The 27924-nt window shown below is 55.1% G+C and overlaps 6 protein-coding genes across 6 annotated transcripts; 3 read left to right on the plus strand and 3 right to left on the minus strand.

The window, feature by feature from the left end:
* Positions 1–3059: 3059 nt before the first annotated feature.
* On the plus strand, positions 3060–4923 carry B0T26DRAFT_231199 (uncharacterized protein). Its single transcript, XM_060433899.1, has 3 exons — positions 3060–3607; positions 3674–4269; positions 4343–4923. Exons 1-3 carry the CDS (start codon positions 3199–3201, stop codon positions 4484–4486), a joined length of 1149 nt encoding a protein of 382 aa, XP_060298671.1. The 5' UTR covers positions 3060–3198; the 3' UTR covers positions 4487–4923.
* A 793-nt stretch (positions 4924–5716) lies between these two features.
* On the plus strand, positions 5717–7735 carry B0T26DRAFT_703825 (UAA transporter family-domain-containing protein). Its single transcript, XM_060441688.1, has 3 exons — positions 5717–6237; positions 6322–7106; positions 7261–7735. Exons 1-3 carry the CDS (start codon positions 5999–6001, stop codon positions 7515–7517), a joined length of 1281 nt encoding a protein of 426 aa, XP_060298672.1. The 5' UTR covers positions 5717–5998; the 3' UTR covers positions 7518–7735.
* Positions 7736–8726: 991 nt separating this feature from the next.
* On the minus strand, positions 8727–11363 carry B0T26DRAFT_674419 (uncharacterized protein; the record flags this gene model as incomplete). Its single annotated transcript, XM_060439706.1, has 1 exon — positions 8727–11363. The coding sequence occupies one exon, from the start codon at positions 11361–11363 to the stop codon at positions 8727–8729; it is 2637 nt and encodes an 878-aa protein (XP_060298673.1).
* Positions 11364–17964: 6601 nt separating this feature from the next.
* Positions 17965–18773, minus strand: B0T26DRAFT_674420 (uncharacterized protein; the record flags this gene model as incomplete). The annotated part of the gene is made up of 5 exons (XM_060439707.1): positions 17965–18215; positions 18390–18414; positions 18531–18566; positions 18602–18640; positions 18741–18773. The coding sequence occupies 5 exons, from the start codon at positions 18771–18773 to the stop codon at positions 17965–17967; spliced, it is 384 nt and encodes a 127-aa protein (XP_060298674.1).
* Positions 18774–19878: 1105 nt separating this feature from the next.
* B0T26DRAFT_739877 (uncharacterized protein) lies at positions 19879–23556 on the plus strand (the record flags this gene model as incomplete). Its single annotated transcript, XM_060443776.1, has 4 exons — positions 19879–19941; positions 20059–20427; positions 20461–21399; positions 21646–23556. The coding sequence occupies 4 exons, from the start codon at positions 19879–19881 to the stop codon at positions 23554–23556; spliced, it is 3282 nt and encodes a 1093-aa protein (XP_060298675.1).
* Positions 23557–25049: 1493 nt separating this feature from the next.
* Positions 25050–27828, minus strand: B0T26DRAFT_640974 (anaphase-promoting complex, cyclosome, subunit 4-domain-containing protein; the record flags this gene model as incomplete). Its single annotated transcript, XM_060437284.1, has 7 exons — positions 25050–25378; positions 25437–25589; positions 25648–25705; positions 25770–26477; positions 26530–27121; positions 27212–27533; positions 27612–27828. 7 exons carry the CDS (start codon positions 27826–27828, stop codon positions 25050–25052), a joined length of 2379 nt encoding a protein of 792 aa, XP_060298676.1.
* Positions 27829–27924: the final 96 nt, after the last annotated feature.

Here is a 27924-nt window from a genome sequence, read left to right on the forward strand (position 1 = left end):
AGGTATCTGCTGCAAGCCCTGCAACTGCAAAGAGGGTGATATGGAAGATGAAGGCCCAAAGGGGAAGAGAGGGGGGGTGTGTCAGCTGGATTCCATCTCGGTGTGGTCCGAAGTCATCCGGCGGGGTTTCTAGTCGGGAGTCAAGGAGCTGCAAGCCGGTCCTTGGACCTTGTGCTTGCCGGCTTGTCGCGGGCGGGCGGGCGGGCGAGCGAGCGAGACTGAGAGCCTCGTTCGAGACAGACTACTAGTTGCAACCACGACTGCCAGATAGGTTGATGTACCTAGCGACTACGGGAGCGACTTCACACCGGTTCTTTGTAATCAGGCAAATATACTAAATCTTGTCAGGCCGCTCCCCGGCTACGAGTGCTGCAGTCCAGTGCTGCAGTGTCGGGTCGCACAGCATCTGGCTCTGGTTTCTATCTGGCTGTGCGGGAGCGAGAACGGCAGACGTCTCGTGGCGAGTCTGGTTAATAGGTTGCATTGACAGGCGCAAAAGAGGGACACAGACTGCACAGTGGCGCCCGAACAAGCTAGGGCCTGGCCGTTTGCGGATCTCTGTACCTTCGAAGCCCGCCAGAACAAGAAAACGGGGTGCCACGGTGGGAATCAAAGAATGGAAGGCCTCTCCCCTGCTGTCCTGCTGTGCACGATTCGGGGGATTCGGGGGCATCATTGGGACGGCTCCACATCGATGACCTCGATGCAGTTCGATGAGGGGCAAAGAAGGCAAGGCAATGCAACCTCGGGTTGCGTGGAAAAGACTAGGTAACTCCTCAACCCACGAACCGTCCCCCACGGCAGGGCAACGCTCAGAATCCAGACAGACCCGCCGCTATTCCGTAGTCAGGGCGAGCTTGTTGTTTCGGTCGCGGGAAAAACCCACGGGCGGATCTGGGCGGATCCTGACGCGGATGCCGTCCGAAGATAGGCCTATAAAGGCGGCCCGCTATTTTGTCTTTTCTGGTAACTCGATTTCTAGTGCAGACAACAACCAAGTTGGCGAAAGTGATAATGGCTGTTCGACCAGCCAAAAATAACCGTGTCTAAATTCACCTAGCTAGGCTTCACCTTTTCAGTCAAAGTTCTGATAATGACTCTCAGCCTTGCCCTGATTATAATCGCTCAAGACGCCTGTATGAGTTACCTACCATACCTAGGAAGAAAGGAACATGAACGCCAAACAATTAACTTCGTGCGTCTGCTCAGCTGCTAGACACAATTTGAGCATCCTAACCTTGAGTGTCTTACGAACTAGGAAAGGTAGCTTAGACATACACACACTGGTCTCTAGTTAAAAGCACAATCACCTTCGCTAGCGCAACGGACCAACAAACCGTATAGGAAGCTTGTCTGGTTGGAGATGTTTCAAAACGCCAGTGGCGATTTCGAGACAGTCTCCCCATACCGCGAATATCAGGTGCTGCAAGAAGACAAAACGTAGTTTGGTGGCGAGAATGCCTAGGCAGGTACCCAAGATGCCCTTGCCTTTGACTTCCAGAGCGAGGCTTTGATGCCGGGTGGGTACAGTACAGATAAGGTACATCCTGTACCTTGATGATGCCGGGCCCGAGGAATAAGGCGGCTGCCCTGCAGTATCGTGGGTGTTTATTCCTTGTGCGGTCCCAAGTTTCAGCACCGAAAGGGCAATAGAGTTGAACCGCTGGAGCTACATATTCTGTTTACATACATGTCTTTCGTCCTCCGTAGCCCGCTGCACTACTGTATCCGTTGGAAATGGTGGAGGTTGGGGCACGAAGAGACAAGAGACAGGGTTCGAAGAGACAGGGTTGATAATTGCCATGGGGCGCGGCGGCGGCGAGGGGTGCAGCTTAAAAAAGAAGAAAAGAGCACCAGAGGCCAGGGAAGTGGATCTCAACGGCACTTAAGTGGAGCTTGGGGGAAGCTTGAAAGCAACCACGCGGGTCGAGAGCACCTGGAGGAGACTTAGGGGTCTTGGGACAGCTGCACTGGCCGCGGGGAAAGCGTGACCAGAACACCACCACCGAGGCGTCATCTTTGGAACTTGCGCACCACTTGTTTTCAGATAGGGCAGAAGCCCCACCGCCAAATTCAGGTCGCTGCTGCGTAGCAGGAACCTTGGAACCTCTCAAGAGCCACCTAGTCGACCAGGCCTTTCTTTCCATGCTGGGGATGCCCTGCCCTGCTGCTCTGTCGACGCAACGTACATTTTTCCCACACGCGCAACAGCCCATGGTTTTTGGTATCGAGCTGCCCAGCACCGCATTGGATGGAGAGAAAGACACTGACTGATGTGAGTTGAGTTGCATGCCACCTACCTTACCTTAGGTACGAAGTACATACAGTACCTCGCGTTGGGGGGGACTTTGGCGGTTTCTTTATGGGACGCTGGTTCTCGCCTCGCATCACCAAAAGCTTCCCTCTGCCATCCCATTGACCCCTCTTTTCCTTCTGGGGTTTCTCTTCTTTTCATCATCTTCCATTTCCTTCCCAGTGGTGAGTGCCAACGTCGTAGGCCCATCCGAGTTCCGACTGCCCACTCCCGTCCCCCTCCTTCCACCTAAACCCCTCCGTATCCCACAATCCCGGGATTCCTCTCTGCTCCCTCGCTGCTTTCTCCCTCTGTCAACTATCGGCCCCCTTCCGAATCCGTGGGTAGACCATTTTGGCGCGGCGCCTTATCTCCCTGGCTTGGCTGGCATCTTCTTACAAGCGAGCGACGCAGAAAGCCCCGCCACCAATTGGCCCCGCCCCGCCCGTCCTGACCAACCCGCCTCACCGTCTGCGAAAGGTATGTGCACATGTGCCCCGCCAATGCCGCTACAGGGCCGCAACTCAACGGCGCACCGTTTCTCCTTCTGCCCTCTGTTTGCCTCTTTCTCTCTTTTCAGATTTGCACAGAAAATTCGGTTGCCCGAAGAAAGAACTCTGGGTTAATAGCTCCTACTCTGCATTCCAAACCCCAATTCGATTTTTCCTACATGGTTGCCAATGCAATTCTCAGCCCGCCTCCTCGCCTCAGTTCCAGTCCCAAATCCCAGACCCAGCTAACTCCAGCAGGGCTCTCACGACGCGCCATAATTCTTTCTCCCAGACATAACAAGACGTCTGTTAACCCATACCACCAACTGTTTTCAATCCAGCGGCCCAGTAGACCCAGGACCTCTCACGTCTCGCCCAGGTAGCCAAACGCGCGCGCCATTCTCCAAAGTCAATATGTCGGCACCTCAGGATCCCATCTCGTCCAATGGCGGTGATATCAGCGAGTCTCTCGACCAGCTCAAGCTCGGGGACAACGAGCCTCGTCTCGGCCCGGATGGAGAGCCTGCACCAAAGACAGACGAAGAGTATGCCCAGACGCCGTTGACTTTGAGGGCGATCGTATCGTCCAAGGAAGCTGGCGTCATCATCGGGAAAGGCGGCAAGAATGTCGCTGACTTGCGGGACGAGACAGGCGTCAAGGCTGGTGTCAGTAAGGTCGTGCAGGGCGTGCACGACCGGGTTTTGACCATCACAGGTGGCTGCGAGGCCATCTCTAGAGCCTATGCGGTTGTTGCGCGAGCCCTCTTGGAAGGCGCTCCGTCAATGGGCATGGGAGGAGTCATCCAGGGCAATGGCTCTAACCGTAAGGCTCATCCCACAGTCGATTTTTAATCAATGTAATGAGGCGGTGCTGACTTTGTCGTTGCAGCGATCAAGCTACTCATTTCTCACAACCAGATGGGCACGATCATTGGTCGGCAGGGCCTCAAGATCAAGCACATCCAAGATGTATCAGGCGTTCGCATGGTAGCACAGAAAGAGATGCTGCCGCAGTCGACCGAGCGGATAGTCGAGGTCCAGGGCACTCCTGAAGGCATCCAGCGCGCTGTCTGGGAAATCTGCAAGTGCCTGGTCGACGATTGGCAGCGCGGCACCGGCACTGTTTTGTACAATCCTGTTGTTCGCACGCAGACTCCCGGTGCGCCGGCTGGCCCAATCGGCGGTGGAAGCAATTTTGCACAGGAGAGAGTGCCCTACGGTGGAGGTGGAGGTGGCAGTGGCTCTCGTGTCACGCGAACAGGTAACGGCGCCGATTTCAGCAACGGTGGGCAGCGCCCATATGGTCGCCGTTCTGATTCTGATGCAGCCTCCCGTGGTCCGCCAACCCATGACGAGAACGGGGAGGAGATCCAGACGCAGAACATCAGCATCCCGGCAGACATGGTTGGCTGTATCATTGGACGTGCCGGCTCCAAGATTAGCGAAATCCGCAAGACTTCTGGAGCCCGTATCTCGATTGCAAAGGTAAGCATGCTCATTGGCTGCCCCGCCGGCTAGTCAGCATGCCATTTTCTGCTCGCTCTAACTGACAGCATAGGCCCCCCATGACGAAACCGGCGAGAGGATGTTTACCATCATGGGCACAGCTAAGTCGAATGAGAGTGCTCTTTTCCTTCTCTACGAGAACTTAGAGGCGGAGAAGATGCGCCGTCAGCAGCAGGCTTCTCAGCCATCCGAGTAGAGCCCGGACGGCGTGAACCAAGGTCCAAGGCTGTAATCACAACGTGTAATTCACTGAAGATGCACAGAGTGGAATGATTACCAACCGGCCAGCGACATTCTCCGGGCTTTCTGAGTTTGATCGGATTTGGCAGCCACTCATTTCGGGTCCTTTCCAGATCTGGCTGCCGCAAGGCGTATTTATTTTTTTCGGCGGATGGAAAACGATGTGACGACACTTCATTACCAACAAAAAGCATTTTGCCGGCCTTTTCTTTTTCTTGAACTGGTTTCACTCCCTTAGCTTACCATTTTTATTCGGCGACCAGCTACTCCACCACTTCATCTCGATATTCGGCTTGATTTTTTCGGCATCGGGTGCGCGGCATAACGCCTAGATGGCCGGGGGCGTCGACGGGATGTGCACGGCTGCCGCGCAGGGCATCCGGGCGCCTCGGCGCAGCTCTACTCGCCAGGTCTCCAAGAGGTGGATGCCCTGACGAGTCCTCTCCTCTATCCGAAATTGGTCCACCATAGCCCCACACGCCAGACTCTCTCAGCTCTCACTTCGACACATCCTTCAAAGCCCATTTTCAGAAATCAACTATCTCGTATCCCGCCTCACAACGCCTAGGCTACCCGGACACGCTCCAACCCCCACGTTCACGCTAATCTTGTCTCTCTTACCTCTTCAACCAACGCAGACGTTGCACTCCTCATAATCCTATCACCAACTCTGCGCTCCTGTTTCTGGACTCGTCGAACAATGACCAAATCTTAGGGCAGATGTCTGGACGGGGGCATCTAGGTGTGTGTAAACAGGACTAGGAAGAATATATGAGCATGATGAAACAAAGGCTGCGTGCGCTGTATGTGTGATGTCGTTCTTGTTCCATTAACGTAGAGTTGCCGCCATGGGCGAGTGCGTTATCTCGCAGCGAGTAACTACCGGAACGAGCGTGGAACCTACTATATGCGCAGAGATGTGAGATGTGTAGAATAGCCTGACAACAGACGAAGTGGCGCACGGTGAAGTGAGGTGGTTCGTATAATAAAACGGATCTCCAGGGCTGACTGGCGTTTTGGGACGGCTGCCGCCCCGCATTTTGGAGATATGCGCTAAGAGGCCAAACGGTACAGAAGCCGACAAGGCGTGTGCCCACCAAATAAGGTTAACTGACAATGAGCTTTAGCGCGGCCCGGCCATCCATTGATGATTGGGGGATAGTAGACAGGACTGGGAAAAGCCACCCTGTCCGTCTGACGATCAAGACAACTCACTCACTTTTGCTGTCTCTCCTGCCTAGGGTACTAAGGCCTAAGACATGTCGTTGAACAACAAGCGGTCGATTGTCAATTGGTAGATCTTAGGCATTCCCTGCTGCTCATTCATTTCATTTCCTATTTCAATTCCATTTCACACGTTTAGAAGGTGGAGGTGAGGGCGGCGTATAAGTACGAAGTACATACGCGGCAGTACAAAGATACATTCGGCCACAAACACTTGAACCTTAAATTCGCGTATAGGCTCGACATGGCTCGCTCAAAGCAGGCGACGCCCATCCGGCGCGAGCTATCCTCGGATTACTCGAGCAAGCTCGACCGTGTCCCGCAGCAGAGCAGAGAAGCAGTCGGGAAGGGCAATGGCCATGTGTCGTTGTCGACAACGACAACAACGACGACGTCAACTGCCAAGGTGCCACCGCCATCCGCCAAGAAGGAGGCCGGCATCGTCACGCTGTTTATTGACGTCGCTGGTATCTACGCCTCCTTGTGAGTCATAGCTCTCATTGTGAGCCTCGCACATCACTCATCGGACACTGGCTAACAAGACGACGCCGCTTGCTTCCCTCTCAGCCTGACGTGGGCATATCTCCAAGAGAAGCTCACAACAACAACCTACGGTGCCGATGGCGAACGCTTCAAGTTCTCCGTCTTCCTATTGACGATCCAGTCGCTATTCGCTGCGGCCGGCGGCAAGATCTTCACCGTGCTCAGCACGCCGCGCGGCCAGCCGGTGCCGTCCATGATCCCGAACGGCAAGATCCTGCCGCCGCTGCTCCTCGTCGCCTTCACCAACGCGCTGGCCGCGCCCTTTGGCTATGCCGCCCTCGCCCACATCGACTACATCACCTTCATCCTAGCCAAGAGCTGCAAGCTGCTGCCCGTCATGTTCCTACACATCACCGTCTTCCGCCGCCGCTACCCCCTGTACAAGTACCTCGTCGTGGCCGCCGTCACCCTAGGCGTCGCCGTCTTCACCCTGCACTCGGGCAGCAAGAAGCACCGCCTGGCCAACCACAGCGGCCAGACCGCCTGGGGCATGCTGCTCCTCGGCGTCAACCTGCTCTTCGACGGCCTGACCAACAGCACCCAGGACTACATCTTCTCCACCTTCCAGCCCTACACGGGCCCCCAGATGATGATGGCCAACAACCTGCTGTCCTCGGCCCTCACCGGTAGCTACCTGCTGCTCAGCCCCTGGCTGGTCCACACCCCCTTCGGCCAGTGGTTCAACATGGCCGCCACCGGCGGCGCCGGCGAGCTGGCCTCGGCCCTCGCCTTTCTCGGCCGCCACCCGGCCGTCTGGCGTGACGTCCTGGGCTTTGCCCTGTGCGGATGCGTCGGCCAAGTGTTTATTTGTAGGTCCTTCCTTTTCTTTAACCCCCTTTTTTCTTTTCAAACACTTCGAACCCCATAGTACCCCCCCCCCCCCCCCCCCCCCCCCCCCCCGGTCGTCGCTATAATCACCATAACCTCAAATGCCCGGGCTAACACACTCCCTCCGGCATGCAGTCCACACGTTATCGACCTTCTCGTCGGTGCTCCTCGTGACCGTCACCGTGACGCGTAAGATGTTCACCATGATCCTTAGCGTTCTCGCCTTTGGCCACCGCCTGTCCAGCATGCAGTGGCTCGGCGTCGGGCTCGTGTTTGGCGGCATCGGCGTCGAGGGCGGCATCGCCCGGCGCGAGAAGCTGGCTAGGGAGGCTGCCAAGAAGAAGGCTTCCGCTGCTGCTGCCGCCGCTGCTGGGGGGAAGAAAAAGGCGTAGTCCTAGTGCTCTGTTGCGCGTGCGTGTGGTACGAGGTAGTTTAAAAAAAGAAAAGAGAGAAAAAGGGTGTAGTCTTCTCGCGCACGGCAAGGCACGTAGATAGAGGCCAGGTCTTGATTATCCTCTCTCTTTGGGTTTCTCGTATTTTGTAGATATGTAATAGTTACGGATTGAAATAGAAAGTGAATAGATATTCTATGACCATAACCTCGAAAGTCATACCTAGCTAGTAAGTACTACAGGCCTTCGTTTTGTCACTTGCTTGGATAATAGCCGCATTTGACGACTGGTGTTAGGTAACTGCCTTGCGCATCCGGTATATATATGGAGGTTAACAACAATAACAACGGCAATGATGTAGAATACGTTGTTCTCAAAAGGGGAAAGTAATATATATTTTTCCAATTCGCTAAATTTATTTACACTATCCTCATTATGTTTTCCTGGGCCCCGACGCTGTCGGGTCCAGTCCATGGACATGGCTTTGTTTTGGTTTGGTTCTCCCTTCCCGGAATGCTCTTCTGGTTTCTTTTTAGACAGCAGAGCCATTTGGCCTGGCGCTGATGACTGTTCGACTCGTACATGGATGGTTCTTTTCGAACCACTTCTCCGAATAGCTTCAATGTCCAGGTGTTTTAGGAATCTAAGGGGTGCCAACTATCGTAGCATCCAGCGAGCGCCCGGTTATCGCTAGCGTGCTGTTGTTCGGCGTGCATGCGCTCGTGTGTCTGGTCTCCTTTTTTTTGTGCGTGCCAGACGCTGGAATCCATCGACTCCAGTCATGTCCAACTCATATATCCAAATACCCAACTCCCGGTTTCCAACTCCTTACACTCCCACAAGTCGTCATCCACCAAACCCTAGTCATGATGCCATGTTTGGCCCCCATCCTTCCTTCCAAATTATACATTTCGTTTAATAAAAGATAGAATGGAACATGCGAGCCGCAGTCTTCTCCCCGCGAGCTGTGCCCGATTCATCGCTCACTCGCTTTGCGTGCGTTGCTGAATACATAGTTGAAAAGAGAAAAAAAAAGGACAAGAAAAGAAAATGATGGCCAAATTGGCATCTGAACGATCTCTATGTCGCAGCAATAAACTCCAGGAAGCACAGGCTGCATCATCCGTAATGACCGTCGCTGTAGCCCCCGCATCTATAACAAACGCCGCTCCGATGCTCTTCAATATAAGCCAGAATGTCATTGGGTGCTTATATCATCTCATCAATAGACCGAACAATCGGAGTTTCGCCCTTGGTAGGAGGGCTGCGCGGGTCTTCGGTTTGCAAGGGCCGCGTAAATGGGAAGAATGGGTCTCGAGGGAACATGGTCTCTCGCGGTGAAAAGAGCCCATCGCTCGGCGTCGGAGGAACCTCGACAAACTGCATTCCGGCGAATCCGGTGAATGGTTCGTGAAGGGGGTTAGCCGTCATCGTTTCCACCCGCGGCGACATGAGAGCAGTATCATCAGAAAAACTGCGCAGGACTGCGACATGCCGATCGGCAACGACCTCTTTCCTCTCGGCCTGCTTGGATGAAGTGTTGAGACTCAGGGGCAAAAAGCCACCTCCAGACGACGCGCCGAACCGGTGGGTGCCAAATCCCGGAGAGGGAGGTGGCTTCGAAAACGATGGCATACGTCGAAATCCAGGCGACATTGGCGGCTTTGATAGCGAAAGGGGTGCAAACCCCGGAGATGGCGGCGGCCGTGAGATCGAAAGAGGAACGAATCCGGAAGACATCGGCGGCCTCGAGATCGAAAGCGGAGCGAAACCAGGAGACGGCGGTGGCCTCGAGATCGAAAGCGGAGCGAAACCAGGGGATGGCGGGGGCTTCGAGATAGAACAGGCAGAGGCGAAGCCCGAATCAGGCTGCGAGGGTCTGAGCATCGAGTCAAGATCGAACCGGCCGAATCTGCCTCGATCCGACTCGTCTTCTTTCTCGGTCCAGGAAAAGCTCGATGGTGCTGATGAGGGGCCGGGCGAGATTGGCTCTCCTCTATTCGGAGTTGAGTTTCCCCGAGCCCTCAACGGGCTCCTCTCTGGCGTGGAGCTATGATCTGCCGGGTCTTCAGTCGGCAACGGGGCAGTCAAAGGCTCTTTGGGGGGGCCTTCGATGTTGTCAGCCGATAGAGTTAGTCTATGCTTCGTTGGGCTCCTCCCGGAACGCGGTTTGAATCCCGCGCTGGAAAGCTTCTTTTTGGAGATATCCTTTTGGAAATCCTGAAGGCAGTACATGAGCCTCATGTTGGGGCTGATCCATCTACTCTTTGCTTGTGCCGAGTAGTACGCATCGTTTACGCTCAGCTCGGGATTCTGGTAGATGCCGTACGCAATGATCAAACTGGCCGATCGGCTTGCGCCCTGCTGGCAGTGGATCAACACCTTCTTCCCTTCCTTTGTTCTCTTGTCAATGGTTTCGCATAGCCCATAGAGATCCTGGCCTATGTCCGTATTGTGATCCCAAGGCATATGTATGTACTCTGGTTCTCTAAAGGGTTGTGCCCGCGGGGTTGTTGGTGTATCAGCCACGGGCTCCTCTGGCAAGAACTCAAAAGCAGTGGAAAAGCTGGTTGCTGTAAGAGCCGTGTCTGGAATAGGCGAGTCTTCCATGGGTTTGTCCCGCGTTTCCGGAGCCGGTAGTTGTTGACTATCTCCAAAAGATTTGAATGGATTCGAAACTTCACGAGCAACGTTAATCACCACGTCAAAGCGGGCAGCCTCATCTGCTGTTGGCTCGAGATAAAGATATACGTTGTCGTCGTAGATGCAGATCGGGCCGTCAGGATACCCTGGCGTCTTCTGATCCTCGTTGTTCTCCATCTCATGGAAGGGCTCCACCTCAAAGGTTGATCGGTTTGCAATCTGCGGTTTTATTGGGGATTCTTCCTCGGCGATCGTCGTGGTATCCATTGTTGTCGTACCCGCAGGCCATGCCTGCCGCGGCGGCCGCAGGAACGAAGAGAGCCCTGTCTCATTCCGCTCTAACACTGTCGGTATTGTCATGCCGCCAGCGGGGCCAAAAGTAGCCGACTTCAGGCCAGAAAGCATATGAGGAGATGAGGTGGAGTGCTTCAGAGCTCGGCGCTGTAGAATCGGGGGGATCGAAGGCGAACTAGGGATTTCAAGGGTTGTAGCACGAGTCGCCAAGTCAGAGGTATTCGTCTTGAGACTAAGTTGACTTGGTTTTCGCTTCATTGCAGGTATCGCAGGCTTGATGAACGAAGGAGAAGTGGGCTCCGACACCATGGACGTGGTCAGCGAGCCCGAAGGCGGCTGGATAGAGAGGCCCTTCATATTCTTAGGTTTCCTGGGCGCGGGTGATGTCATGGGCCGTTCTAAGCTGGGAGTAGATAGATTAAGGCTGGCTATGCCGTTCAGGCCGGAAAAGGAGGGCAGCGCAAAAGATGGCGGCGCAAAGGAGGGCGGCGCAAAGGACGGGGGCGCAAAGGACGGGGGCGCAAATGATGGCGGCGCAAAGGACATGGGCGCAAAAGTTGAGAGTGGGGCTAGGTGCACTGGAGAATCCGGTGACGAAGACGGGGAGGGATCAGAGAGATCTGAAGAATCAGTGCAAGACATTGTGGTGGTGGGAGATGAATCTTCCGACTCAGTTGCCTGGGTTGATGTGCTGTCGTTGTGCTTGTGGCCAGAATCAGATGACAGGCTGGGCCGCAAATCCGGCTGCTCGTCTCTAGATAATTTAGTATCGTCCATCTCCATCACCAACTTGGGATCGACGACGTTCAGCAGACTCGGCTGGACTAGGATTTCCGAGTCCACGTCGAAGACTGACATGAAGGAGGGTATTTGATCCTCGTACAATCTTCGAGCGGTAGCAGAAGGCATATTCGTTTGCTACTGTGAAACCAGGCGACTGATGTCGTCTTATGGCAGGTGTGGTATTGCCCTTTTTGTCAAAATGGAGTCGCAGCCACGCGCAGCGCGTCGCAGGAACAGCCGCCCAATCGCCAGGCAGCCCCGCTTCTCGAGAACCGAAAGGCGGCAACGTTGTCAATGAAAGAGGCGATTTCCGTCCTCCTCACAGCGAATAAAGCGGCGTCTCAGAATGAGCGAATGCGTCGAAAGCTATCGAAATGTGAGGGTGTTGGACCAAAAATGGGACAGCACTGCTGAATCCGTTGCGCGCTGTTTGTCCTTGCGAACTCCTCCAAAAATGATCACCGGTGCCACGATTGACTCGCAGTCTTGGTCGTTCCACCAACGCGGCGGGCCGCACGGTAACAATCACTTCCGAATAGGAGCCTAAGTCGCAAGGCGGGCGGCGGTAGAGAGAATAAGGCGCTGCCGGGCTCCGCGATAGCGTCCTGGCTGACGGAGCGGCCGGCAGGAAGGAGATGCGAAGTAAGTCTCGTGAGGAAGGGTTGAGTGTGAAGACGACGTAGAGCGCAGTCGTGGAGACGCAAAGCAAGAATCTCCCCAAGCCAAGCGGGAATTGAAGGGCTGAAGGAGGGGGACGGCGACCAAGTGGTCTTGGGCGTCAACGCATCGTCAGGTCTGTTGTGAGGTCGAGGTCGCTGGCACAGCAGACAAGAAAGGGCAAAGGCAAACCTGAGGGCCCGGGGCGGTGCGGGCGCGGGTGCGGGCGTGGGAGCCGTCGACCTAATTGAGCGGGAAAAAAACACGGCAGGATCCCTTTGTCTCAATGACCGATTGTCTAGCCCCTCTGTCGGCTTGTCGTCCGGGCTTCGGTTTTTCGTCCCTCCAGGTTTGGGTTCTGTTCTGGGGGGAAGTTGGGAGAGAAAGAATTGAGGAAGGAGAGAGTTGGAAGTTGTTGGCGAGAATTGGCTGGTTGGGGGAGGGGGGTGGGTTACAGGGGTGCAGGGCTAGTTTGTGTGCAGGTTGCTCTCTTTGGCTGGGGAAAACGGGATGGCGGTGCCTACACACTAGCGGTTGGGGCAGAGGCAGAGCGCTGAAGGGGGTTGCAGTGGTGCAAGGCGCAAAGACGGCAGGCAGAACATGAACCTGGGCCTAGTCTGGTGAGGCGGAATCCAATGAAATGGGAACTGCCACGACTGATACCTAGGGTGCTGAGTGCGCACCTCACACTAGCCGAATACTTCAGATAGATAGCCCAGACTGAGAGAACACACAACTGCCCGAGAGTTTGGACACGGTCCAAACCGCAAGGCGGGAAACGTTTCCTTTGCACTTTCCCTCACACAGTGGTAACTGCCATACCAGTACGCCTGAGGACGGGGGGCCTGGGGTTCGGGAGTGAAGTCCACTTGGCCCTGAAGAGACTGCTCTCTTGGCCGCGTGCAGGGTGTTGGTTGGGATGGGGGGCTTCCTCTAGGCCAATCAGCATCGATTTCTATGGGACCCACAGCCAGCGCGAAGAGGCCGGCGGCTACCCGTCTTTGCAACTTGCTTGCTTCAAACAATGCATGTGCGCTATTAATAGATAGTGCCACTGTGGGAAGCAGGATTGTGTCGCTCTGATTGGCCAGAGCGTCTGGTTTTGATTCTCCTTTCGCCAATCGCCTCCCGAGCGCTCTCAGGTCTGGGTTGCGCTTTCCACTGTGCGCTTGCTGGTGCCCCCTCGAGCGGCTGCTACTGTCTCTGAGGCGGCCTGCATTCCATTGTTGTTCAGTTGGAATGCCCCATAAGCCATGCTGGAAGCCCACCCACCCAGGCACATGCCCAACACCCGGGCTCTTCTCCTGTGCTGCTACCCGTCTTCCCATCTCCGACTCTGATGGCCCGGCCCGAGGGCGCATTCTCTCATTTTCGCATGCTTGGTCGGGCACTCCGTCTACTCTATTTTTGTTGCGTATCGTCCATCCGCATTGGATGGCTATAGTGTTGGCAGGGAAAGACGGGAAGCATGGGCCACTGGCCGGGTGTCCTTCCTCCATCTCAACCGGCGCTTAGAAACAGAGGATTGGCTGCTGCGGTGCATCGAAAGCTAGGTGCCTCTCTAAGTTTACGATGCCTGCTAGGATGTCTGCACGCGACTCGCACAGTGGAAGAAGTGTCAGGACCCAGGCGGCTCAAGGGCGTCGGTTCAGTAATTAGTAGCGAGGAGGTAAGGTTAAATCACAAAACACCATGCTCTGACGTCGCGGACTGAAAGCGGCTTGGAAAGCCCTACTCCGGCCATTGCAGATTACCTTAATTATAGGTGCCGGCCACCAAGGCCGCCCCATTGTCCTCTTGGGGAACATCCCGCACATGGTCTGGCGGTGAACGCTGTGCCTCCCGGCTGCGAGGGAGAAGCCGTGGCCGACCCTTAATAGCGGTCTTATATCGATTCTCGGGATACCTTGGGAGGGTGTACATACGGACTCTCCTGACCTAATAAAGCGCCAAGGAACGTATTTGTTCAAAGAGCTACTGAGTACTTCATACTCGAGGTGTGTATCAGACAGCGGCCTAGAAACGCGGCATCCTCGCTAGTGGAAGTACCGTCTCGTCTGAACATGCTGTCGATAAAGTCTAAACGACGGCGAGGTGGAGCGTTCCATTGTTTTGCTAGCAGGTCAGGGCTAGATAACAGACAGTCCAGGCGACCAAGACTACCCAAGGTAGCACAATGGGGACGGCGGAAGAGTCGATTTTGGCAATTTGTCCAATTGTAAGGCAATTTGTCAGTTGCAGGACTGGGTCAAACCCTTGCCGTCATGGACGCTGGTGGTGGATCACGGGCCGTGTGGACAAGAATGGAAACTGTTTCTCCGCACCCAGATGCGGACGGAATTCGCCCTAGTCGATCTGAAACAGAACCCAGGTTGCGTTGGAGTGGTGGCACTTGTCAATTTGGCCGTGCATCTCCTAGTACCATGCGAGTGGGGGGCTCGCTTGGTCTTGCCAATTACCATTGGGTCTCGCCCACTTTGCCATCTTTGGCCAATCCTTCCATTCCCGACTAGAAGCCATCCAGTCTTGACAACCACAGGGTAACGCCAACCGCAGAGCCTCAGAGTCTTCACACGTTGAATGGCAACATCACAAGTATAGTTTGTGCTTTCAACTCTTGATGTCAGCCGAGTCTTTGAGTGGTGCAGACCCCTTCTTGTTTTTTTTTTCCTTTCCCGCTGTCGGGCTACCTCCCGGATTCGAATTCCCCGTGAGCGATCCCTGGGATGCAATGCTCATGGCCCTGGACGACATCGCGACATGTGCAATGCGTCTTCGGGAACTGATAACACACTGAGTTAATGACGACATCTCGCCGTGTCAAGGGACCAAATGTGGTGTGCCGTTGTTCGCATTCCGCGCACTCTAACTGACGTGCCCGCGCTGTAGCGAGACTGGTCTCAGGCAGATTGTTTGTCTGTTATCGACTTCCTTCTTATTATAGGGCAGCTTACTCGTCTAGCCTCGGAAGCGGACGATCCGCAATCCAAACACCAACACGGGTTGACGTGGGCAGACAACATCACATGATATCATATGACCTATGCTGCCACCTTTGCCGTTACAGATTGGGGGCTATCTTGGGATCTTGAACCCAGCATTTCATGTTTACTTACTTGCGAGAGTCACACAACAGTCGGCATGAACAACTGGCACACCACTATTAGATCTTTTCCCACTTTCCCTTGCTTATTTTCGCTCTGCGGTGGTCCCTACGTTTGGTATATACAACCTCGGGTAGTGACTCCCTCAGAACCACTCAACTACCTCGGCGATTCCATGCGCCAATTGAACTAGGAAGCGGGCGGGCTCGTTTAACAACAACACAAGCGCCCATCGGACTGCTAGTCTGTCGAGAGTCGATTCTCCTCACGGGCCGGGCTCCGATTGTCGCCAAAAGAGGGCACCCGATATTTCGGCTACCCTATAACCCGAACATGGGGCCATATAAATGCTCTGATCGGATACTCGTGTGCCAGACTCGGACCGTTGGTGGCCTCGGAAGAACATAGTATCAAATGTTCTATCCGTACTACATGAGGTAATTGAGAGACATCGTGTTTGCAGCTCTCACAGATGCCCGTACTCACCAATTCAAGACGGCCCTCACGAATATGCTCAACCCTCAGCCCGTATCCCCTATTCCGTACGTATTTCTATCGGATCATTGCATAGGGTTAAAACAATTTCCACGTGTTGAATCACACCATGTCGCCGCGCCGGCGCACAGAGCACCAGGAGCGTCAACCCCGTCTTTCACAAGGATTCCCCGTTCCCGCTTGTGGAGCGAACGAAGTCCGAGAAAAACAAAATAAATATGCACCTAACAATGCGTGAAACAGCAGCATGGGTACACTGTAGAGCACCTGGTTTGTGCTCCAGGCGCCAGCTCTCCTATCAGCCTCAATCCCATACCTCAACCTCAACCTCAACTCGCATTCTCCACCTGGCTTCAACATCTAGATATATTACGGCGATATCACGCCCGAATCCGCTATGGATTATCTTATATCTCTTCTTTCATACATCTGAATCCCGAAACTGCCGGCGAGTTCTGGAGTTGAGCTTTCAGAACAGCTCTCTGGTCTCAGCATATATCGAGCTGTCCTGCATGAGGATTGGAACGCTCGGGAACTATATATGAAATGAAGTCTTCTTTAATTAGCATGGCCTTCCCCGATCGAATCCCCAGCCATGATTGATCCCTCGGGGAAGAGTATTAAATATGGCATGCGGTCCAACGCCAATTAGTTCGTGCCAAGCACACCAAAGCCGCTTGTCTTTAGGTATCATCTGCCTCAGTTCTTGTTGTTAATCCAACATCTGCGGTGTTGTCAAGCTCCATCCTGAATTTATTGGTAAGCATTAAAAGTTGTTGTTAAACAAGGTCTAAGCCAAAGCTCGGAACTGCACGTTCATCTTCTTGATATTCCATGGAAAGCGGATCCCATTTGACAGTTGAGTGTTTTCCAGTCAGTAATTGGCGGCTTGGCTATGGTGCTGCGAGCGGGAAAAGTTAACATTGATGGCGGTTGAACTTGTCTCTTCAGAACCTAGCATATCCATATTTGCATTGCAGATCTGAAAGCCAGCCGTCCCCGAGACTTGCAGTAGCTCTTCGGAGCTCTCGCCGTCCTTTGCAAACTCAGAACACGGCCAAGGGGTCAGTACTTCTGCGCGAAGGGGATGAAATGCCCTGGGCAAGCATTCTGCATTCCGAGGCGCCGAGTGCATCGCGCTAGACCTATAGGTGGAGCCAACACGGCCAATCTGCTGTGTCTCAAACACAACAAACATCACATTCAGGAGGAGCTGCGTCGAGAATGCAGCGCACATATTATCCCCCCTAATCGTTGCACTCCTGGCATGAAAATGTTTTGTTATGTTTCAAATGTGTGTGCTGAGTACGTAAGCCCGGCGTGTCAAGGACCTTGGGCCCCACGAGGTCTTCCCACGTCCCGAAGCATCTCTCTCTCCGGGGAGTGTTGGCACGATCCCACCGTCAGCACCAGTATTCCGTGACAATGAGGTCGATTTAAAACACCATTAGACGATGGGAAGGAGATTCCCCTCTACTAAGCATGCTGCACACATGTATACATAGTAACGTTGAGGCACGGTACTGAATAAGGATTTGCCGGCTTACCTTGGCCGTTCTCACCGTCATCAGGCTAGAGGTTTGCGCCACTTTGTACGAGGCAACCAAAGAGACTCGTGAATTGGCACAGCGAACAGCCGTTGGCAAAGAAAACCGCACGAAGACAAAACAAAACACACAGGACAAATCCTCCGGAAGCCACACCTTGTCCGATCGGGTTCTACTGCGCAATATGCAAGCCCCTGATGTGCTGCAGCTGTCCGGATCGTCTCTACATCTGTGCACATGGAGGCTGGCCTTTTTTATGTTCTGTGCAATGCACCTAGCCTGCGCTGCTGAGAAAGCCTTTTGCTTTCTTTTCTTTTAAAGGCGTTTCAAAACCTGACGAGCAAGCTAATCGTTTACACCTTGATCTCAACTCGGGCCCGCATTGAGAACCTGCGAGGAAAGGCGCTCGAGGTTCTGCAAACAGGCTGATACTCCGTACTAATTACTCGGAATTCGTTGTCACTCAACTGGCGAAAAGTGACTGTGTTCAAAACTGCAACCATTTTCTCTCCTTCCATGGTCTCTTGTTTGCTCAGTGCCAAATATGCAGTGACCATACGTAAAGTAGTTGAAGGCTTTAGAAACCACAAACAATCTTACCTTGGGGCTGTATAATCGTGGCAAACTTACTCCGACCTTAGTATTGTATTACTCACCTTGAATTATGAACGTTGCTTTTTCTGTTGAGTCCAACATGGCGTACATCAAGTTAGTTCCGGAGTAGTAATTCGATCTGGAGTTCGATGGGCTACCCTGAAGAGCTGTGCTGATTGGCCAATTGGCCCCATTCACGTCGTGCCCTGCGTTAAAATCCCCCGCCTCCTCACGCTGCCCCCCTTTTTTCCCGCCCCTCGTAGTCTGCACCATGGCGTGCCCGTTTCGGGACTACCCTCTAGCCAGCCCCCCCGGCTCCCCGATTCCCTTTCATTTCGTCTCGGCGCACCTCATCATTCCGCGCCTCCGCAGCGGGGCCGGGTCTCCGAGTGTTCCTCTCCTGAGTTTTCGATGAGGAGCCCGCTGGTCGTGAATCTGGCAGCGGAGCAACCAGGTGCCGGCCAGCGCGTCGGCGACGAAGGGAAGAGGCAAACGACAAGTCGAACTTGCAGCTGCAGCGGCTTCCTTCCATGTGGTTTCGTGGCTCAGATACGTAATGGGCTTGCTGCCGAGCTCAGGATCTGGCCAGCCATTCTTTTTTGTTTCTGTCCATGTGTGGTCTTCTAGACTTGTGCTCCGTGCTCAGTGCTCGGCTCCCCTCGCCTATGCAGGGCCAAGATGAGCGGGAGGTATGATGTTGCGGGGCGCACTGCAACACTGGGAGGAGGTGTCTCATTCAGGGTGCACAAGCTCACACTCGCATGGTGCGCTTTGGCACACCTGCAAAGAGGCACAGAGAGCACACCTGAGTAGGTAATAACCCAACCTATTGGCAACGTCGGCATAGATTGTCACGTATGCTGTGCTGTGCGTCTGCATGTTCGGACAACTCTCACCGGCTTTTTGTGGGTGGGCCGGTTGTGCAGTGTGCACTGTCAGTCATAATTCAGTTACACAGCAGGCATACGTTCGCGGGCACACAGGCGGGAAGAAAGATGGCAAGCAGCTGAGACAACTGTTGCACTTCTGGTTGTTAGGTAATCTAGGTTGCCCTGATTGGAAGGGCTCGGTCCCTGCGCACGTTCGCATCTGTTCTCCTCACGTACTTCCCGAGGGAGGGTCAACAGCAGCACATCCATGGGAAAGGAGAGAGAACAGGACCGACCTGTTCAATGGTCCATAGGATTGAGGATGGATGGGCATGGACGGGTGGCTTCCAGGTTCCAACGAAATCCGGCCCCTCGTGGCGTCTGGCTCTCGGCCAGCATTCGGGTGCTATTCGTGGCCGTGGTGGTTGAGGTTGCATCTTCATCCTAGCACCTGCCTGCGTGTGTCGCTCCCGCTTGCGGAGCTAATCCAGAGAGGGGGCCGCTGGCTGCGCTGTTGTGGCCATTTTGATATTTGAGCTGTCGGCTGGTGGTCCATTCACATTGGGCCAGCACCAGCACAGCACCAGCATAGCACCACAACCGGCCAGGTCAGGCCAGGGTGGTTGCCGTTTGTAGATGCTTCCTGTCGTCGCTTCCGCCCAATTTACTGACCTTGGGTGTCTTTAATCCTCCACCCGACCTCGGGGCTGCTTTGCTTTGCTTGCTTGCCTCCTTCCTTCCTTGACCTCCGGCTCTTCTCCCTTGCATTGCGAGCCATCGCCGCTCGCTCTTCACTCGAGACCATCTTGGAGGCCGTTTGTGTGCTACTTTCCGACTAGTTCTATCTAGTTTAATAGTCCGCCTACCTAATAACCTCCGCTGCCTGCCGACCGACCTGCTCACCCAGGCCCCTTTGGCTAGCGATTGTTTTCTTCCTGGTTTCCATAACTTCCATGTGCGGAGTTGCAGCTTCCGCTACCTCCGCCGCCCTGCCTTCTTCCCTGCGTCAAGATCGCCAACAAAGCCGACGGGAGGAGCGGGCACGCGCTGCATCTGATGGATTTCCCGGGTCCACAGTGTGGTCAGTCTAACAATACAGAACACGGCCGATGCGCCCGCTGCCCGCGAGTCGACTATCGGGTCCCGAGGCCGCAAAATCCAGGACGACAGCAAGCGATCGCCGTGCGACGCCGGGGTCTTCTTGGCGGGAGCACGGAAAGCTTTGGGGCGCCAGAGTGATAGCGGTAGAAAAGGGGAAAGGGGTGCAAGTTCTATTGTTTTCTCGCTGCGCTGCGTCGTGACCAAAAGGAAGCTGGGACGGGAAGCTGACCCAGAGGCTTGGCCCGAGGGTTTGAAAGGCCCCGGTTACGGAAACATGACATCGTCGAGTTTCGCACCTGAAGCGGGCCACGGCCCTAGTAATACTGGCATTACAGCGGTTTCCTACAGCACGGGTCCCCCCCAGGCGCAATCCTTCACCAACAGCAGCAAGCCGGGCAGCCCCAGTGCCAACAGCAACAGCAATAGCAGCAGCAACAACAACATTAACCAGCAGCACTGCACGAGCTCGGGCTCCAGCACTAGCGGACCGAGCGTCAGTATTAGCACCGCGAAGACGAATGCTAACAGCAACAACCTCGCGTTCAGGAGCGACGGCAACGTCTTCCACGCCCACCGCCAAAACCACAACTCGTCCAAATTGCCTGCTTTCCGCTTTGCCGACCTGAAAAAAGACGCCATCGTGCTGCCGTCGCTTTTGCAGCACATTCCCCCGTCTCCCGTGTCGCCGCAGCCAGCCCACGACAGCACCTTGTCGTCGCCCGGCAGCCCCGATCGTCACGACGGCACGAGCCTGCAAACTCAGCGTGACGCGCATGACCAAAACCAACGAATCCCTGGTTCGAGTTTTCCTTCTGAAGGCGCTGTCCCCCACAGCCAGAGCCAGAACCCGAGCCAGAGCCAGAACCACAACTACCAGAACCGATTCCGCAGCGGCGCCCAAATTCTCCCCGACAATAATCCCGTCTCATTTGAAACGCCGCAATCTGCCGCATCTTTTCCGCAACACACCCACAGCCACAACCTCACTCACAGCACCCACGCTCAAGCCAGCCCAAGCCCCCCGCGAACCCGGGCTTCGACATTCCAGTCGCCGTCGGCCACTCAAACGTCGCTCGACGGCCGCTCCGCCGCGTCAAGGCGTCCAGCTTCATTTCCTGATTCTCCTACCGTGGCCGGTACCGCCAGCGCGTACACCACCAGTGCCCAATCGTCGTCCTCAAGCGCAACCCCGGCCGCTAAACGTCGCCTACTAACGGCTGCCAGTGCTGCCAACGGTGCCGAACCGCTGGTGTCGCCCCGTCCCACGCTAAGCTCGTCGCGTCCGCACACCGTCGAGTCGACCGACACTGAGCACCCCGCCGAAAATTCGACCGAGGAGTGGGCGCAGGGCCAGCGCGAGTTGCTGCTGCCCAAGACTGTTGAAACCGCAAAGTCAGATGAGAGGCGCAAGTCGCGTCCTCCAGTCTCGTACAGACCGCCGCCCAGCGTCGTCACCGCCTTGGGCGGGCGCGCCGTCATCCCGCCCATCCGGGCTTTTCGCTCGTCGGGGTCGCGCAAGAGCCTTGTTCTCGACATGCACACGAGGCGGGTTTCGGAAGAATCTTTTGGGGACGACATAACTGACCCGAATCAACGAGACCGCACCCTGCGAGCGCTCGAGGGCCGGCCCGACGACGACTATTCCCAGATCACGCCTCCCGACTCGGCCAATGCTATGCATGACAACGACAACGACACGGACAACACGGCCGACATTTTCATGCGCATTGCCCGCGAAGACTCGTCGCGCCGCGCACCTGAGGAGCAGGAGATGGCCGAGGACCAGAGCGCAATTGTGAGTAGCACAAATCTCTCTCCCCTGGTCTGTTGAAGTCGGTCCTGTTCCCGTCTTCCCCGCGCTTTGTAACGATGGCTTTGTGTTATGTTGCGACTAGCAGACGACTACGAATTTCGGGGCCGTAGTGTCTTGAATTCGTGCCTACTTCACCTACCCGCGTGCTGCATCCCACTTGTCTTGTTGCCAGTCTCGGGTGTTCGCATGTTGAATCTCGTTTGAACACGAAAACTAACCATTCGGTAGTCGCGCATTACAAGGACAACCCACCGCCGCCCTCTCTCGGCAGCCGTCCCTACCTACCAGGCCACCTCACCGCCGCAAATCACTCGCCGGCTTTCCGACCAGCGCGAGAATTCTCGGGGCCGGAACTTGTCTAGTAGCCAGTCTGCCCAACAAATAACAAGGCAGCTGACCTATCGTGCAACTGTGACAGACAGGACGACATCTAACACCACTGCCCCTGAGGACTCGGGCCGCGCTGCACAACCTCTGCGAACACCGCTGCGGCCCTCTCCCATCACTCCTCGTCAGATTTCCTTCCAAGAACCGTCTCCAGCTACCGAGACGAGTACGTCATACTCGCGGAGGCGGCAGTCGATTACCGAAAGCAACTCGGGGCACACTTCTACCAGGACTCCCCAATACAGGGCGGTCAATTTTAATCTCGGGCAGAGTCGAACCTATAACTCGTCCCCGCTGGTTCCCAAGTCTATCGATGTTCAGAAACATGAGCCTCAGAGCTCGGAGGCGAATCATGGTGTCGAAGGGACCGAGTCTTCGACCTCGACGGCGGCACCCTCCACAGTCTGGGATGAACTGGACGATCTCAAATCACGCATCCATCGGCTAGAACTAACTGGGAAGGCTCCGTCGACATCTGGCGCGGCCATGTCCAGGGCGTCCGATGACCGCCCGCCAACCGCCACGACAAATGCGACAACCATGTCGGCCTCACCAAAGCGTGGCTCTGGCTTGGGAGGAACTGCCCCAGTAGACGTGGTTAGCACTACGTCATCGCAACGGGAGGCGCAGCCTCTTCTCCTTTCAGCCCTCTCCAAGATAGAAGGTGTAACCAGTCTGGAAGTCTTGGCCGCTATCAAATCGGCTGCTACCGACGCGATTGCTTTGTCGTCCATGGTGGGCGTCCCGGGACAGCCTGGCCCCATATACAGTGGCGCGAGCACCATAGGAGTCGGAGGCGGCGCCAGCGTCACTGATAGGCAACTCCGGCGGAAAGCGGACAGCATTTGCAAGAGCCTGACCGAACTGTGCATAGCTTTGGCTGATGAAAATGGCCAGGTCAAACGACCTCGGTCGGCGCATGCCACCCGCGAAGCCGAGCCCATGGCCAGCCCAATATCTTCAAGGTTGGCTCCGGTCATTAACCAACGACGGCCGAGCGCCCTAATTACAGAGTCGACAGCTCCGAAGGCGACGGTGACGAGTCCTAGGGCTCCTACAAGCCTAGAGCAGAGGAGGATGACTATGCTTACCACGGTGGCTCTGCCGAGTCCTCGGTACGCGGGTGCTCCGTCCACACCAATAGACCAGGCCGGCGCAGGACGAAAGTCGTCTCTATTGCTGGCTCGGACTCGCCGGGCTGGAACCGAAGAGCCGGAAGAAGCCTCTGGAAGGAAATCATCGTTGCATCTTCGAACTCGCAGGGCTGGGACAGAGGAGCTAGAGGAGAACCGAGAAGGCCGCAAGACTTCGCTACTTCTTCGCAGCCGAAAAGGGACCAACGACGACGAGGACGAATCCCGCTTTCGGGCACCTTCAAGGGCCACTACTGAAGTGAACAGCTTCCGGTCAACAGCACGCGACTTTTCTCAACAGGCCCTGTCTCCTCAGGACAGTAACCCTCTGGCATCATCTGCACTGCCGCGCCGCCGGCTCGTTCCGTCGTCTCTCAATCCGCGGCTAGTTGCACCTTCGCCTGCGGCCGTTCCGGCCCGGAGGTACCTAGACCGGCCAACACCGGAGCGGGAGACGAACAGTGTGGCAGAAAAGCTGGCTGAAGACAGGGGACAGCGGCAATTCTCGCTCAGCCAGACGGCGATGCTCAACCGGACTGGTAGTCTCAACCGACGGCCTCGTGACAGTAGCATACCCAGTATTCCGTCACCTAGCACACAAGGGGGAGGTTACAGATGACCAAAAACACCGTCACGCCCTTTATGACTTCACCATGTTGCTCATGAATGTACCAACATTTTTTCTTCACAAAACGATTACCTGATTATGCGCGGGCGTTTTATTATTGTTGTTTTGTCCTTTGCTTTTGCGCCTGGCGTACGTCGAGTTGGCATCATCTAGCCTTGTTTGGTAAAGCATATTTCCCGTATGACGGTGCGAGTATTTTCTACGTCCCACCCGAAGCACATACACTATACACCCACACGTGGAGACGGGCAAGCTCTCTTGGCGGCATTCTAGAGGGATGTGTAACGGCCGAAGTCTAGCATGCTTTTTACGGGATGATTCTGCATTTGTGGAGAATTGGCTGTCCTGTTTTCCCCGTCTCTATTCTGTCTTCCCATTTTGCCTTTTTGTTTACACGTCTCCTCATAGTTGTATTTGGCATGGGAGGAGTTGTTTTTGCATGGACGAGGGGGAGCAGAACAAGCGGGCTATAGGACACCCGTCCTTCCTGTATGGTGTGCAGGCAAGCATTTCTGTGTCGGCGTCGCATGAAGAGGAGGGGCTGGCTAGCTAAGACGGCGAAATAGCAACGGCCGGGCGTGTTTTTGGGTGGCATCCATCCTCTAGCTGTAACTTTGTAAATATGTAGTCGGGGGAGTCACCACAATGGGTGGAATGTATAATATTGGATCTGGCTCGGTAAAACGGCGAACTTGGAGTAACTGAACAGTGAACATGTCCGCTCATCATCCGCAGACTGGTACAGCCAGAAATGTGATGGGATAGCACAGCGGCGCCGTGTCCTCGAGCTGAGCCCTGGCACGTGTAGAGACACGAGCACGCCCGCTTATGAACGGCCGACGCGCACACCGACGTCGCAGCCGCTCTAGCTTCGAGGTTTTCTTCGTTTAAGTGGGGCGTAGTGGCGGCGAACTTCTTGTTTTAGGTAAAAATGTCAGAGGGTTGTGAGAGCACACTTTTACTGACCAAAGACAAGTGCGAGTGACGCATACCCTGAACATATTCGGTAGTCCATCCACGCTGGCCTGGTCGTGTCCGTAGCGGTTACTCGCCGTGTCAGAGCAGGTGAAGCTAGGCGTTGAATAGAAATAGAGAGAGAGAGAGAGAGAGAGAGACCTTGTGCAACGAAGCAGCCCCTGACGTGTATGTATATTCTGTACATCTCCCTATTATCCTCCTTCGAGAAGCTTAAATACAACTAGGGGTGGGCAAGGAAGCGTAGTCTCACAGATGGAGAAATCACGACTGTGGAATTAGATGAATGTACAATGGAAAAGGGGCTCTAAGCATTGTGACCGAGATTATGGGAGCCAATCCGGCCATTGAAGGAATACCAATCCAAATTTGATGCATTATCCCTTCCGGCCCTGGACTCATCCCAGGTTGCACTATCCTGCGCGACTATTATGACGCGAACCCATGTAGAACAAACACATGTCACAAACACAGTCCTGAGAGCCCAGACTACCAAGCATCTAACCGTGCTAGGACCCCTCCATCCTAACGTCTTCTTTGAGTGGCGACTCCGGAACCACATCCCAGCTCTCGGGCAGCTTATAGACATACGTCGCCTTGTCCCGCCCCAGGAGACACACCCTCGCAGGGATCTCGCCTCTTGCTTTGCTCCCTGTTTGCACCTCCATCTGTGTTGGCACGAAGCCGGAAATGTGCGGGAATGTGAAAGAGGAGACGACCTTTTTAAGGTCATGGTGTTCGAGGTCCACAGTCACGAGCGCCTGGGTGTTCCTGAATCCTCCGTATAACACAGCGGTCGCCCGGTACGCAATGCGGAGCAGGACGGGCTTTAGCTCGTCTTATCGGTCGTCAGAATCATAAACACAAAAACTTATTGAAAAAGGGGAAAACCTCACCTCTACGCTGGCACAAAGCGAGCAGCGACTCATCGTCCAAGAACTTCAGGTCGATCAAGCTAAAACCTTCCGGAAGCAAAAGCCTACAAGCGGTCGTGGAAGCCACGCCGCTGATGCCATTTATGATTGGTATGATAGTCCGGAAAAGTGATACTATATGTATCTCGTCAGCTTTGCTGTCGTCAAGAAGGTGAGTGGGTAATTGCCATACTCCCAGACTTGTCCGCCTCCAACACAATGGCAGTAAACGCTGTCGCATCGACGTCGCTCTTGAGCAAATAGGTTAGCCAAGACACCTCAAAACAATAGAAGAGTATACAGTGCCGGACTCACATTTCTGGGCTTGGAGCAAAGCCGAATTTCATGGTTCCAGATCTTCTGTCCAAACGACAGCTCGGTGGCTTGGCCAAACCGGACGCCTCGCTTCTCTGCCTCGGCAATGTCCCGAAAGACCGTGTTGGCCCGACTGGTCAGGTACTTCACCAGGAAATCAAGATGAGGCAGCGCTTTCATATACGGCAGACCGGCCTCTTTTCGACTCAGCTGCTTGTCAAGCATCTGCAAAAGAGAAACACCGTCCTCGGCGAGGTCTTGATCCTTGGCATAGTCCTCCTTGGTAACCTCGTCAAAGTACAGAGCTAGTGGGTTACCGATTAGGTATTGCTCAATGTATGACAAGACTTTGGAGTCATCCAACATCACCTCCTTCTCAGTGAGGTCGTCGCTCATCGATGGCGAGGCGGCCCTATCAATCTCTAGCCGAAGCCAGGTCGAGAAGGACGTGAAGTACTCCAGCTCGTCCATGACGATCAGCAAGATCCTGTGAGACACAACGGTCAGGCACGAGACTATGTCCATGAGCCGGCTGATCTGGGCAGCATTGAACCCAATGCTCTCGCGCGAGTCGTGGAAGCGAGCAATGCCAAGGAGACGGCTGAGAATGATGCCACACCGCTCCAGGGCCGGGATGAAGTTCTCATGAACCAGGCCGCGGAGGTTCTCTAGGCCCGACACCACAGCCTTGTCCCACCGCTTGTGTCCCTGCCGACTTGTTAGCAAAGATCTAGCTAGATGCAAATCACACGACACTTACTCTCTCGGCGAGGCTGTCCACAAGCCACTCCTTGACAGGCGGGAAAGCATGACCGGTGGCCACTGTGTGGTACAGAGCCTGGAATATTGTCAAGCCCCCCCTGGGTGTCTTCTGGAGGTCCTCCTGCACCCCGAGGAGAAAACGGGCGGGCAGCTCTCTTGTCGATTTCCACTCGCTTGTCATGTGAGATTGCGTTTGTTTAAGATAGCGGAGCAAATTCTGCATCATGGTCATCTTGGACGCCAGAAGAGACAGGTTGACGGGCGAATAGTGCACAAAGACTAGGTCCATGGGCACCAGATACAGCACGGTCCCATCCCCCCCTTGTGGCCGGAGGAGGAGAGTGTGGGTTGAGGTTCCGTGGTGAGATCCGTGTCCGCAGAGCTGGAAGACGCCGGAGCCGGACGCGGGTCCCGCGGTACGGGGCGAGTGCTTGAAAGTCCCGATGACGAACGAGTCGTATATGCTGAGATGGATGCCTCCATCGGCCGTCCCTATGATCATGACATGCACGACATTGGCGTCCTCTGCCGGGCACGGACGGAACACGAACTCCAGAGACGCCGTCGTAGAGAACAAAAACATGTCGTCGCTGGGAGCAAAATAATCGTCAGTTCCCCTGGGCTCATCACACATTGCATCATCTAATTCGAAGCGAAGAGGGGAGAAAGGGACGACGTACCCCGAGCCGCCCGACACGGGCAAGGGACTGAGTTTGGGGAGGGCGGTTTCGATTTCGAGAAAGGTGAGCTCGTGGGCGAGATCGAGCACGTGCGGCTGCTGCTGGTCGTCGTCGGCGAGGATGCTCCAGGCGGCCAGCGCACTCGCACTCGCGGGGCTCTCTCGGGCGGTGCGGCGGCCGATGGCGTTGCGCGACCAGGCGATGAAGTCAATCTTCGACAGGGCACCATTCTCGGCGACGCGGATGTGGTGCACGGCCTTGCTGCTCTCCAAGCCGACGAGTCTCACGACGCCGTCGCTCCAGCCCGCCGCGAGGAAGTGCCCTAGACATGAACTCGCGGGTTAGAAACTGGATCTCTCTCTGCATTGCCAGGGCCATATATGGGCTGGGTGGCAAATACCGTCTTCCTTCCATTTTATGGCTTCGACCTTCTGGTTGCGCTCCGTGTGCTTGGAGATGAGCTGGTTGTCGTTGGCACGCCAAATGTGCAGCACGGCGCTGCCATCGCCGACCGTCGCCGTCAGGTTGAAGGCTGGATTGCACGCAACCTGGCCGCCTGAGACAGGTGCAGTGAGCGTGCTCGAGCCCAAAAGCTGTAGCTCTTTATCGAGCGGCATTTTTTTAGGCATTTTTGTGTCCTCTCTTCTGTTCTGCTACAGGAGAGATGATGCGCCGCGTCTCTGATGCCGAACCCTGTGGTGTTGTTGCACCCT

This window comes from Lasiosphaeria miniovina, assembly GCF_030549165.1.
Source record: "Lasiosphaeria miniovina strain SMH2392-1A chromosome Unknown B0T26scaffold_3, whole genome shotgun sequence".
Lineage (NCBI taxonomy): Eukaryota > Fungi > Ascomycota > Sordariomycetes > Sordariales > Lasiosphaeriaceae > Lasiosphaeria > Lasiosphaeria miniovina.

Excerpts from the sequence above, each read along its gene's own strand:
- B0T26DRAFT_703825 (XM_060441688.1), top strand. The coding sequence starts at position 5,999 with ATGGCTCGCTCAAAGCAGGCGACGCCCATCCGGCGCGAGCTATCCTCG. Across the intron at positions 6,238-6,321 it reads GCTGGTATCTACGCCTCCTT|CCTGACGTGGGCATATCTCC; the intron begins GTGAGTCATAGC and ends CTTCCCTCTCAG. Across the intron at positions 7,107-7,260 it reads CGTCGGCCAAGTGTTTATTT|TCCACACGTTATCGACCTTC; the intron begins GTAGGTCCTTCC and ends TCCGGCATGCAG.
- B0T26DRAFT_231199 (XM_060433899.1), top strand. The coding sequence starts at position 3,199 with ATGTCGGCACCTCAGGATCCCATCTCGTCCAATGGCGGTGATATCAGC. Across the intron at positions 3,608-3,673 it reads CCAGGGCAATGGCTCTAACC|CGATCAAGCTACTCATTTCT; the intron begins GTAAGGCTCATC and ends TTGTCGTTGCAG. Across the intron at positions 4,270-4,342 it reads CCCGTATCTCGATTGCAAAG|GCCCCCCATGACGAAACCGG; the intron begins GTAAGCATGCTC and ends CTGACAGCATAG.